Source organism: Watersipora subatra, chromosome 2, assembly GCF_963576615.1.
Source record: "Watersipora subatra chromosome 2, tzWatSuba1.1, whole genome shotgun sequence".
NCBI lineage: Eukaryota > Metazoa > Bryozoa > Gymnolaemata > Cheilostomatida > Watersiporidae > Watersipora > Watersipora subatra.
The window spans coordinates 59,156,734-59,169,138 of NC_088709.1; the positions used below are offsets into that span (position 1 = coordinate 59,156,734).

General features: G+C 36.4%; 1 protein-coding gene across 2 annotated transcripts in view; it reads right to left on the minus strand.

Annotated features, from left to right (window-relative positions):
• Positions 1–12,405, minus strand: part of LOC137387485 (copine-8-like) — a 36,975-nt gene that overhangs the window by 11,704 nt on the left and 12,866 nt on the right. The window contains exons 5-11 of one of the 2 annotated variants that reach the window (XM_068073919.1): positions 11,353–11,461; positions 10,331–10,463; positions 8,252–8,398; positions 7,153–7,270; positions 4,535–4,596; positions 4,173–4,325; positions 2,890–2,962 (exon numbers count right to left, since the gene is read on the minus strand). In XM_068073919.1, coding sequence (XP_067930020.1) covers positions 2,890–2,962; positions 4,173–4,325; positions 4,535–4,596; positions 7,153–7,270; positions 8,252–8,398; positions 10,331–10,463; positions 11,353–11,461 — 795 coding nt within the window. Of the gene's footprint in view, positions 1–2,889; positions 2,963–4,172; positions 4,326–4,534; positions 4,597–7,152; positions 7,274–8,251; positions 8,399–10,330; positions 10,464–11,352; positions 11,462–12,405 lie in introns of both variants that reach the window. The other variant, XM_068073918.1, reaches the window with a different exon arrangement.

Below are 12,405 nucleotides of genomic sequence, written 5' to 3' on the forward strand. Positions count from 1 at the left end.
ACTTGGACATGACAAAAAAGTTCAACTGTTTATCTTAAACAGGTAAACTGATTTAGTAAATTCAATATTTGAGCTGCACTAATGGACAAGCATGTTTTTAAAACCTTGAGGAGAGAATACCAATATTAATGGCTCATGGTACATGAGGCAAACATTCCCACATGAATCTATTGGCCTTTCAAAGAGAGTACTATTTACAACTCGGAAATATTTTCAGTCCGTAAATGGTGCATGAAAATTTTATCCAATACCGAACTGTTGCCTTATAGTTGAGTACTTAAATCTATGAAGTTAGCTAGCCAAATACTGTTTTGTTTGTGGTATCCAGGTCAAAGACACACATGTCAAACACCGGCAGCGGTACACATTTGGCCCACGTTGTCATTATAATTGGCCCCCAAAATCATATCAAACGCTCATTACATCATTATTTGATCCCATTGGAACATATTTTTGGGTTTTCAATCAACTTAATTCGCTTGGCTATAAAGCGCACCCTCACGATACGATTACCTTGATATACGATTTTTTCGTCTTACGAAGTGGAACATGATGATTTTTTTTCACCTGACCATCCGAATCTCATTTCACCACGCGAATTTAACAAAATGTTCGCCTGAGTTCAAATTTGGAAGTGTGCTTATTACGTACATCAAAATAACAAAGACAATGAAAAGCTGTTCGTCGAAAATATTTACTCAACGCTTAAAAGAGATGCACTGACCGATTTCTTTCAGTTGAGCAATTCAAGTGGATAAAACAGTAATAATTATTTTCCCTTTAAATTAGTAGCAAAGTTGGAGTTGCGATTCCTTCAAAATGTGGTCAGACAACTTCCCTTAACCTGCTAACAAAACCACTCCATTACAAAAAACATCAATGTTCGGGCTTTCTTGCCGAATTAGGTTAAAAAATGTTTCAAGCAAATCCGCGAAAAGTTATATAGTAAAAACGTAGACATAAACTGATAAGCAATAAAATTTTAGTGATAAGTTGAAATTCAATAAAATAGTTAAAAATACATACTAAAACTTAGCTTCAAGTGTCTGTGTTTAGTAAGCTCAACTTACTCGAGGTGAATTCATAGTTTATGTTATAAGTACATCTGTCGTGAAGGTAAGAACTCCCTACGGTACGTACTATACATGGTACATTATAATGTTACATTTGATTGCAGATCATAATCACTAAATACAATAAAGTTACTGTAGGTAACTATAGTTACAGTAATACTTCAACTTACGAGTGCTCCAACGTACGAGAAACTTGAGATACGAGCCAGCTTTCAAGCAAGTTTTAGCACTAACATACGAGCCATGTTTGAGATACGAGCAATTGAGTCAGTTGTCAAGTATGCCGGAGGTGTTTTATGAGAGCAGCATCACTCTGTGTTTTTCAACTGCTCAGGTTATACTGTTGTACCATGTTTTTTGTGCACGATTTTCTGTGCAGAATTATGTGAATTAAAAGTACTGTGCGTAGACCGAAAGTTTGCCAGTAAAATGAAAGATAATACAAAGAAAAAGCAAATGATAACAGTCGATATTAAACGGAAAAATATTGAAAAATATGCGAAACGTGTATGAGTGATTCAGCTAGCTCGGCAATATGACAGAAATACATTCATAATTATCAAACAGAAGGATTATATTCAGGGCATTTAGTTCGCAAAAGGACTAACCATAGTTTCTAGACGGTGCAACGATCTTCACGACCGCTGATGGCATTGCACAAACAATTGGCCGGTGACAGCGTAACGGAAACGATGCTATGTGAAAAGGCCGGCGCTATCTATCCAAACTGTTTAATAAACATTCGGACAAGTTGGCCAATGGTCGTGCGCTAACCCTTTGTGACGACATTTGTGTTCGTCCTAATCGCAACATGTTGCAAGGGCGACAAAGGCAAACATCCTTAGACAGGTTTATCTTAAAACGGCCGGCTAGTCGTGAAAGCGAAAAAAAAGGAAAAATTTCTCGCTAACCAGCGAGAAATTTCAAACTATGAACGCCGAAGAAATTTTAATTACGTTTAGTTGAAAATGAAAGTTTGCTTTTAGGTTTGCTTCTAAGTTTGTCTTTTAACACTTTGGTAAAATCCAAATTTTTCAAAGTCAACTGTTGTAACAAAGGATAACTTATATCTCCCTCCCTGGCAAATGCGAGTGTTAACTGCTATTGTATGTATTTAATTTTACATTTTAATTAATCACATTTCTTTGCATTATTTTTTATTTGTTGCTTTTTGAAAGCATGTAGTACGTAAGGACAATAACTAACATGTTCTTTCTGTTACAATATCTTGTTTTGAGTGTTTTATTTGCTTTTTTTAGAGTATGGAAACCAATCAATATATATTTAATTGTTCTATATATAAATGAATTGCACTAACATGCGAGTAAATTGACATACGAGCTCAGTTTCGGAACGCATTAAGCTCGTAAGTTGAAGTATGACTGTACTAAGGTTGTTAACATACTATTTTGTTATTAATTTTTAATATGTACAGCTCTTATATATAAAATTTTGACGATTTTTACCGGGGGATGATTGCATTACATGTATATGATCATGGTTTCTATACCCTTACATACAATTTTTTCACCATACGATGCCAACCCTGGAACGGATCAAAATCTTATCCTGAGGGTGCACTGTATGCCGTCATTTTAAAAATTTTCAATGAACATGACCTTGGTCGGGGTCCCAGCTTGCAGCTAACTTATATAGTTGTCCCTCCATCCATTTGACATTAATACCCTTAGCCTAGGAACTGTAATAATACACCTGTGTTCAACGATGTTAATGCATTCAGCTTGAACTAACTCCAATTACTTCCTTGCAAAGGCTTTACTGCACAGATAACACCTAACAAAGCAATAAGTCTTACCAGAAAGAATTCGTGGGATATAGTGCCATCTGGGAGTTTCCCTCCAAATCCCAAAGCAGGAAACATTTTATCGCTACAAAGTAATTCATACATATGTAACTGAAGGCTAAAGAATTTGTATCCGATGCTTAAAACCTCTGAGGCCTCCAGAAGTGCCGCTTCATTTTCATGAAAACAAGAGACAGTTCAATAACTGAATAGTCTGTAGCTGGCTCATGTTTACATTCGTCATAGTAAAACTACCAAGGTGTCACACAGTGAGCGTACAGACATCAAAAACAATGGAGATGAACCAGTTATACAATCAGACCATGCTATTAGTCAAACCCACTGTCCCTTTATTGCAACTACAACTCTGATCACGACAGCTTTTCTTGTTACTGCTTCAATTTTCAAAAACTGCTGTATTCCACTTACTATAATGGCAGGAGGTAAACAACAGCAATCTACATGCCCGTATTTCATGCGAGTGTCTCCTCAAATAGAGGAAATCAAAAATTACCCTATAAGTGCATAATGTATCTATTTTGATATGTTGAAGGAATTATGAGCACTACTTGAGCGATACTACCATAAAACCTATCTTACAATAATGGACTTTATAACTAGGGCTTCACGATATGGCGAGAGATTGATAGCAATTTTTAAGGCAGACGAGATTTAAAGAGACCAATTCTATAAATTATATAATCGAGTAACGGCGGGTTATCTCACACCTGGTGATTTCAGGGTGAGTGATACAAGAACTAAAACTCACAGGCCTTTTAGTCCCATAATAAGTTCATTTCATGGCTTTCCACGCACACATGCATTCATGAAATAAATGTTTATAGTTACCACAAACCCAAAACTTGTTTTAAGTTAAAATATAAAAATAAATATTAACAAAAAGTTACAAGTTTTTTTTACAAAATAATATAACGATATATCGCAATTTGTCCATTTGAATATCAAATCGCTTGGTGATTTTTAGAAACCATGTCGACTAACTTGCAGCATCTGTAAGGAAAGCAGCCGAGGCCTAATGGTCCAAAACGACTGAACTGCATACAACAGGTTGGGGTTTGTACAACAATACTTTTGAAACAGCTACAGCCTCTGCTTGCAGTAAACTACGCATACGGCATACTCTATTTTTAAAGGATTGTTCACATTGATAATAGTTGACCAATCACAAGCTAAAAATTCTAAAGATATTCTAAATGAAAGGTTCACACAGCTGAAACCAGACAACTGATCTCCAATATCCAACCACATAATAAATAGAGCTTCGGAAAACCAACCTATCATAGTCTTGAATGATATTTCCAACGGAGAGGAGGGCCAAAGCGTACTGATTTAATCCGGTACTATTGATATAATGGAGAGACTTTGGGTCTGTAGGGGCTCCATTGGATTGAGTAAAATCCACAGCTACGGTGAAGTTTATCTGAACCCTAAAGCACATATCAACAGCCATCAGAAATGTGATTTCAAGATAAACAACAAAAAAGCAGACAACTGTCAAGTCTTGCATCATGCAGTGAACAGATTGAAGGAAGTAGTTATAAGTAACAAGAGTAGGTTAGATATATTGGAATGCAATACACAATGCCTTGAGAAATAAACATCTAGCAATGTATGTTTACTCTTGTATATAACATACCCGGCTTTGATATAGTCCAAGAAAGCGTAATTCTTCTCCATCCTCACATGATCCACAGATATCTAGACAACACAGTTCAGTATAAAATAAGAACAAGAGAGATGATAGTAAAGATACAAATAATTAATTATCGTTATAAAATGACCATTTCTGTTAGGACACTTTGTGCCAACAGAATTTCAACTCTTATAGTTTGATAAAGCATTATTTAGCAAATTAAACGTGAAATAAGATACGGATTCCAACTAGCTAGGATTAATGTTGCAGCCTTTTAAGTACTGTACAAGTCTGAGACCCCATCATGGAGGTCAAATATTACCAATAGTAAAATTGAAAAACATCTTTCACAAGCGTGAAAAGGTATATAAAAACTTTTTGAACAAATCTCGTTTTGAAAAACAATCGATGATGTATTTACAAACCATCATTGAAGCACTTTAAGTGCAACTGTGATAATTTTGTAAAAACTATGAAACAGAAAGAATACAAGATATAATCCTAGCCTGCTATAATTGTGATAAAAGTTGGTAAGTAAGCGCAGCGGTTGACTAGATAAACTTCACAGACACTCCCTCTATATAAATAAATTGTATTCAGCTAGTAAAAAAACACATATAGCTAAAACAAATGGTTAACATGGACATCTAAGATACATTTTTTTGCTATTAAAGATTGAAAAAATATTCATCCAGCCTGAACAGAACTACATTAAAATCACGAATATGAATGTATTAAACTGCAGCAATAGACTCATGAGCTAAACAATATAATATCAACAATATCTCTATGAGCTATATAGCTATATAGCAATATAACGCTAGCAATATATTTACGAGCTGTAGAGTATATTGCTAGCATTCCTAGCGATAGATTTATGAGCTATAGCAATATATTGCTAGCAATGAATTCACGAGCTATAGCAATAGAGTGCTAGCAATGGATTCATGAGCTATAGCAATAGAGTGCTAAAAATAGATTCATGAGCTATAGCAATAACCCATGTGCATCTTCACCTAAACACAGTACAAGTTTCATGAAAAGTGGTTGGTAATTTTAATTAGCAGAATACCATAGGAATAGTGTTCTACCCCCTTTCACCTGCCCTAAAACATATTAACTGACAAGCTTTACAGCATTGATCACAGGTTTGTAGGTATTTACAGAACATTACAAATAAATTAATAATTAGAAAATGCTATGCGATTTTCTTTAACTGACACTGATTTGGGACAAGATCAAAACAAGCAGCTAGACGAATGGTGTTAGCTGAGGATCCCAGAAGAATAAGGTCTGAAGAGACACCCACATTGAAAGGTGACGGAGGGACTAGGTAATCTAAAGGAGCGGCTACATAGAGCTTTATGGTGATCATTTTAAAACTAAAACTGTGACAATCACCAAAGTGATAACAACAATAAAGCAAAGTTTTACAATGTTTGATATACAGTAGAAATTTGACAATATCTGAAATGTTTGTACAGTTGCCAATCTATATATAAATCTCAGTTTTTATCATCCGGATGTCTAACTATAGCGATAAGGTTTCAGGAATAGAAGATGTGCTTGGCACGGAATTTCAACCCAGAACCTCCAGCTCTTTAGACAGGCGTAGTATCCACTGAATTAAGCATCCAGTTGGCAATACTTAGGAATAACTGTGCACAAACTTATGCAGCGCTTGCGAAAATACTAGCAGAACTGATGCATAATGTCATGATGCATCGTAACATCAAGCAGGCTTCACGACTCTTATTACAGTAAACATTTAGGTAACGGTGCATGTTGGGTCGTTACAACGCGCATACAAGGTACTTGCAACGCACTCACAAAGCACTTTCAACGCAGAAACATTGTGGATACAACACTGACACAAGTAAGTAACAACGCATGTGTCACAACGTGAAACTGTTAACACATTAATATTATTAATAATATTAATGTGTAACAATAATAATAGTAGTAATAATAATATTATTATTCATTATTCTATTTATATTGATAGCCTGTTAATAAAACAGGTCTAAAACACTACACAAAGTATTCTATTTATTTTCTATTGATCGTTGTATGTGCGTTGTGATGATAGTGTATGCACATTGTATGCACAATGTTTGTGCGTTGCAAGGGCCTTGTATGTGCATTGCGCATGTTTTGTACCGACCTAAGATGCAGCGTTACTAAGATTTAGACTCGCTCAAGCTACTATCATAGGTTAACCAAACTCATTGGGTAATAATTTTATTTTCCGTGCAACGCCGGGCATTCACCAGTTAAATTATATACTTAAGCCACTATTAATACCCATTTTCCATTTTATAGGAAGACAATACTGGGTCAAAGTATTTTGGAGAAGCTAAAATATCCCCTCGATATTACCAGAAACCTTGATCATACATTCTTAACAAACCCAGGTTAAGTGGGACTTGGAAGACATCAAAAAGCCTCTGAAATAGAACAGAGTCTTTACCGCTAAAATTAAACATGTTCGGCCACTCCAAAAAGTGAAGGAAAAAATTAATTTTTCTCAGAAACAATAGTAATTTTTCGTTCTATTATGAAAAGCAAATTATAACAGTTTGTTATTAACAAAATTGTATAGGAGGGAAAGAAGGACGAACCATTCCAGAGTTTTTATACTTCTTCTTGTTGGCTTTCTTCGGATGTTTCAGCTCAAACCTTGCTTGAGAGGAGGAGAGCTCAGCTACATTGGTCAAGAATACTCCAATCATATCATGGCTGCTTATAGAAAAAAGCATAGACATAGACATTAGCATTTGACCATTGCAACAACACCAAACGAATGAACGATTTAGCAATACTATAGCTAAGGAAATTTAGTTTGATACCAGACATGTATCAGTATTTGGATGAATGCTAAAGGTGTATTTCAACCAGAACAATTTATTGGAGTTGCTGCCACTACGACAAAGTCTGATGTAAAACGAAAAATGGTTGTAAAACGGTTTTGCTCCGGTCTCCCATAGTGATTTAAATTCTACGTAGGGATAATTTTGATGGCCGTCTTTGACGGAGTACCGCATGGTTATAATCAATCAGATCTTGGAAAAGTGCCGAAAATACAGTGGCAATACATCGTGTTCTTCTAGAGGATCAGTTTAAAGCAGCATTAACAGCAATATATACATTTACACCAGGACGACTTAAATTCAACACTAAACAGTAATTACAAATTACTATTATACACAGAAAGGTTAATCACTCGGTTGCTTCATGTCATGTACATGTATGCGTAATAACGGTCGTAATTACAATTTAATATCATCATTACGCAGACATGTACATGAATTGAAGCAACGAAGTGATTAACCTTTGTGTTTATGCTGATAAGCGGTTAAAACTGAATAGATATCGATTTTGTATTTTCTCGGATGAAAGTGATGACACATTTATACAGTTGGAATTTAAGTTGGTTTGGTATGATGTCTTTAAAGAAACTTATTCCAAATCATAAACCGACTTGAAGACTTCTGACACCAACTCGCTTGGCGAAAACACAACTCCAACAAATAATCCTCGTGTAAACGCGACTTAACAGTTCGATGATATTTAGTCATTGTAAGCAGGGTTATATAATACATCTGCTGTATCTTTTTGAAAAATTAGTTAATGAAACTGTTGAAGATCATAGGAAATAGAAATTTTGGCGGTAAATCACCATGAAATCTAGTCTCTTGTATGCAAGAGCTGCATCCTTACCTTCCATCGCTGTCCCAATCATAGCATTCTACTTTCAAAGTTCTGTTCAAATCGCCGTTACACAAGGCACTCACAGGTATAGACATCTCTCTCCAGACAGGGTCTAGTGTATTCTTTATCACCTCAGACTTGTGCACTGCAGAGTAGCTGCAAGTAGATGTATTTGTTAGTACAACATGAAAATGGAAGTTTCCAAACAGTAATCGATTTTAGTCCAAATAAGTAGTTTGCCTACTTAAAATTATTTTGGTTTCAGATTACAAATTCATACAAACTGGTATGATTAGCCAAAATGCTTACAATAGACGATATGAAACAAAACGATTCACAGTAGAAGTCATAGTAATGCAGTGGCTTGAATGGTATCAATTTTTCATCTTCAGTGAAAACATCCTATAATTAAAACAAGGTCGTTTATCCAATGCAACCTTGCCCAAGCTGCTTAAAATGCTGCCCAGTGTCTTTTGGAAATCATTTCTCATGGCCTTCCTATCACGCGGCCATCACACCTGCAAGGCCTTAATGTCCACATGAATATGACCCTCAGAAGACTATCATGACTATAAAACCACTCTACTTTATGAAGAACAACCCTTATGACCAACACACAGCTCATGACCAACACACAGCTCATGGCCAACACACAGACCATGGCCAACGCACAGACCATGGCCAACACACAGCTCATGGCCAACACACAGGTTATGGCCAACACACAGACCAAGGCCAACACACAGACCATGGTCTACACACAGATCATGGCCAACACAAAGCTTATGGCCAACACACACCATGATCAACACACAGCTCATGACCAACACACAGATCATGACCAACACACAGCTCATGACCAACACACAGATCATGGCCAACACACAGACCATGGCCAACACACAGCTTATGGCCCACACACAGTTTATGGCCAACACACAGACCATGGCCAACACACAGACCATGGCCTACACACAGCTGATGACCAACACACAGACCATGACCAACACACAGACCATGGCCAACACACAGCTCATGGCCAATACACAGACCATGACCAACACACAGATCATGGCCAACACACATACCATGGCCAACACACACTATTTGGGCAACATTCATCATTTGGAAACTCACCCTTGTTGACAAGTTATACAGTGCGTGTAAAATGCAAATGCTGCATTCTGTTTCTGGTAATTAAATAGCAATATGAGCTAACAGAATCAGGAACTAAAGCTAAATAATTATCAAACTATCACTCTCTTTGAGCTAAGACTACATATTCTCAGACAGATACATGTAAAATCACAAGTGAAACAAGTAGAGACACAGCGCTGTCTTTTGTGAACCTCCGCTATACTGACACTCTATTAAATATGGCATCCAAATAGAGGGTGGGGCACTGTTCTTCAACTAGTCGGGATTTTTTGAAAATAAATGTGACCCTTGGATGGAAAAAGTGACATTTATGTCGCCTATATTTTGCACTCTCTCGGACTGTGTGAAGTTAACGCCTTGACGTCAGCTTTTTCAAACGGTTTTTCAATTATGTCAAAGTATAGTACCAAGTTGAACAAAGAACTACATTGAATAAAAAATTCGACTGATAAAAATATTTTGATCGCGATGCTTTCACAGCTTTGAGAGAACACTGACAAGCTTTGGATTTAAAAAACAAAAGTATTCAGGTCAGGCTGTAGACAGCCTTATGGATGAATCTGAAGACGATGGGTTGGGTTTAGATTTTACTGTCTTGAAATCAAAGGTTAGTTTGAATTACTCTGACAATCGATCTTCTCAGACACACTCGTTGCTAAAACCATGGAAATCACGACGGCAACAATGAAAGAATTCATAGACATTGATATAGTCTAGTCAGTATTAGCACCATTTGGTGGAGAATTTTCTACTGATCACTTTCTATTACGGGTCCGTAAAGATCAAACATAATGAATATCAAATAAGTGCTATATTAGAGGTGGCGTTCAAATAAAGGTGGCGTTCAAGCAAAGGTTTTTATTGTATGAAATCTTGACCTACTATGAATATAAAAACAGGCTATTTATGACTTCCACATCTTTAACTTACCTCTGGTCTTCATTGGCTTTGTAAAATACCAAAAAAGGGTCTGACTTTCCAAAAGTGTCCTTCTTGTCAAGCTTTGTGCCACGAAGTTTAATCTTAAGCACATCATTGCAAGCAATGACCTCTTCACACCGAACTAAAACGTTAGTATTCAAGTTTAGCACTAGCAATCGCATAATGTTAGCCTAAACGCTTGTTCAAAGAGGGACATTTTACCATATACTGCTGCGATATGTAGATTTCACAAATTGTGCAAATAAGTATAAAGCTGAACTACTTTGAAATGAAGACTTTTTTACATGATGAAAAATGAGTCTAGAAAAAATCATATCTGGCAAATTTGTCACCAGCTACTAGTCACCAGCTACTAGTCACCAGCTACTAGTCACCAGCTACTAGTCACCAGCTACTAGTCACCAGCTACTAGTCACGAAAAAAATTATCATGAATATATTTATCGTATTCTGGTGCAGCCCGGTCTTGCCAACGTTTCCTTTAAAAATATTCAATACTTGACTACATCTACTTTTGAAAATAACAACCATAGTTCTTTTGAAATATTCAGCTTGTCTTGTTTCATCTACCATATTAATCGTTTTGTAACCTGATTTTCGCTCACAGAATAGGAAACACTGGACGAGAGTGAAGTGACAATTATATTGCAGCAAACTATTTTACCAAGGAATAGACTCCGGCAAAACTACTAGATTTGCAAACGATCCCACATAAAATGTTACGTCTTGTTTGTAGAATACAGTAATTTCTTCATGTCAGATCCTTCTACAATGCGTCTTTTCGGGTTCAATTATCCTGAAAAAAAACTTCTACAGTACTTTCTGTCTGATGCCTAATTTGTTATATGCTATTGTTGGATCAATAATGATGTTATTATAACACCATGTATAAGCACTAAATGGCCATTTTCGGGCTCCGTGAAGCGGTTATAGAACATCTAGATTAAAATGTCTTAGGAAGAGATGAGACCAAAAATTTAACATGAAACAGTTGCTAAGCAATACCCTTACCTATGATGGAGCCACATTTATGAGTGGTTGATTTATCACGAAGTCTCTGATTGGTCGTTCCAGAGGAAACAATTTCACCGAGAGTACACTCAAACTGGCCAAGGAAATCCTAGCAAAGAGAAGTTATATTGTTTTAACTGACTCAATCTGTCTTGCAGGCAGCAGCATTTCCCATACCGACAAACCCCTTCGCTAGATAAACATGGACGATGAGAAGAGATGCTGTCAACTAATAGGATGGCTGATGTTACATACAAGTGCACTAAATCTGAAATGCATCTGTTTGTAAATCTTGCGCACTTATCATGTCTGATTGATGGATTCAACTATTTCATGCGTCAGGAAAAGCTACCAGCAGCTATGAACATTCCACTGCGTTATTTTTTCTCACAACTAATAAAAATACAGAGCCATTGAGTGAGCCTTGAATGCGTAATTTCACAGGCCAATATGCAAAAAGCACAGATCTGGTTGTTATATAACATTTCTGTATTGTAAATAATCTACAGCGAGCTTTAACATGCACGGAAACCTTTGCAAAAATGTGGTACTTTGAGTAGACGCATGGTAGGGCTAGTAACTTTCCCAAGAACCCTGAGCTCACAAATGGTAAACTAGTAAGGTTTTCTAGTTTTCCCTCGGGTTACATGTACATATAACAATCATGGAACATGGAATGTTAGAAAATAGATAGAAGATGAATTTTGACTTCACAAATGGCATCCCAAATCAGCGCAGAATAATGGCGTTGTATAAGAGAAAGTTACTATAAGCATAAGTTACTTGTAAATCTGATTTCAATTGTCTGTACTGAGAGAATCTGATTGACAGGGGAGATAAACCCTAAAACATTATTTGTATCACATTTCTGAAAGAGGTTAGAATGGTAGCAGCGGCTATTTTTCAGTTTTAAATTCCCCTACACCCAAATTAGTCTAGATCATAGCAGAAATTGCTGCTGAAAAAGGGGTGTCAAAGTAAATTAATTTCTACAACTCTTTTGTCCACTCTGCCCACAGCCTGTAGTGCGTAGAGTAGACACACGTTAAGCTG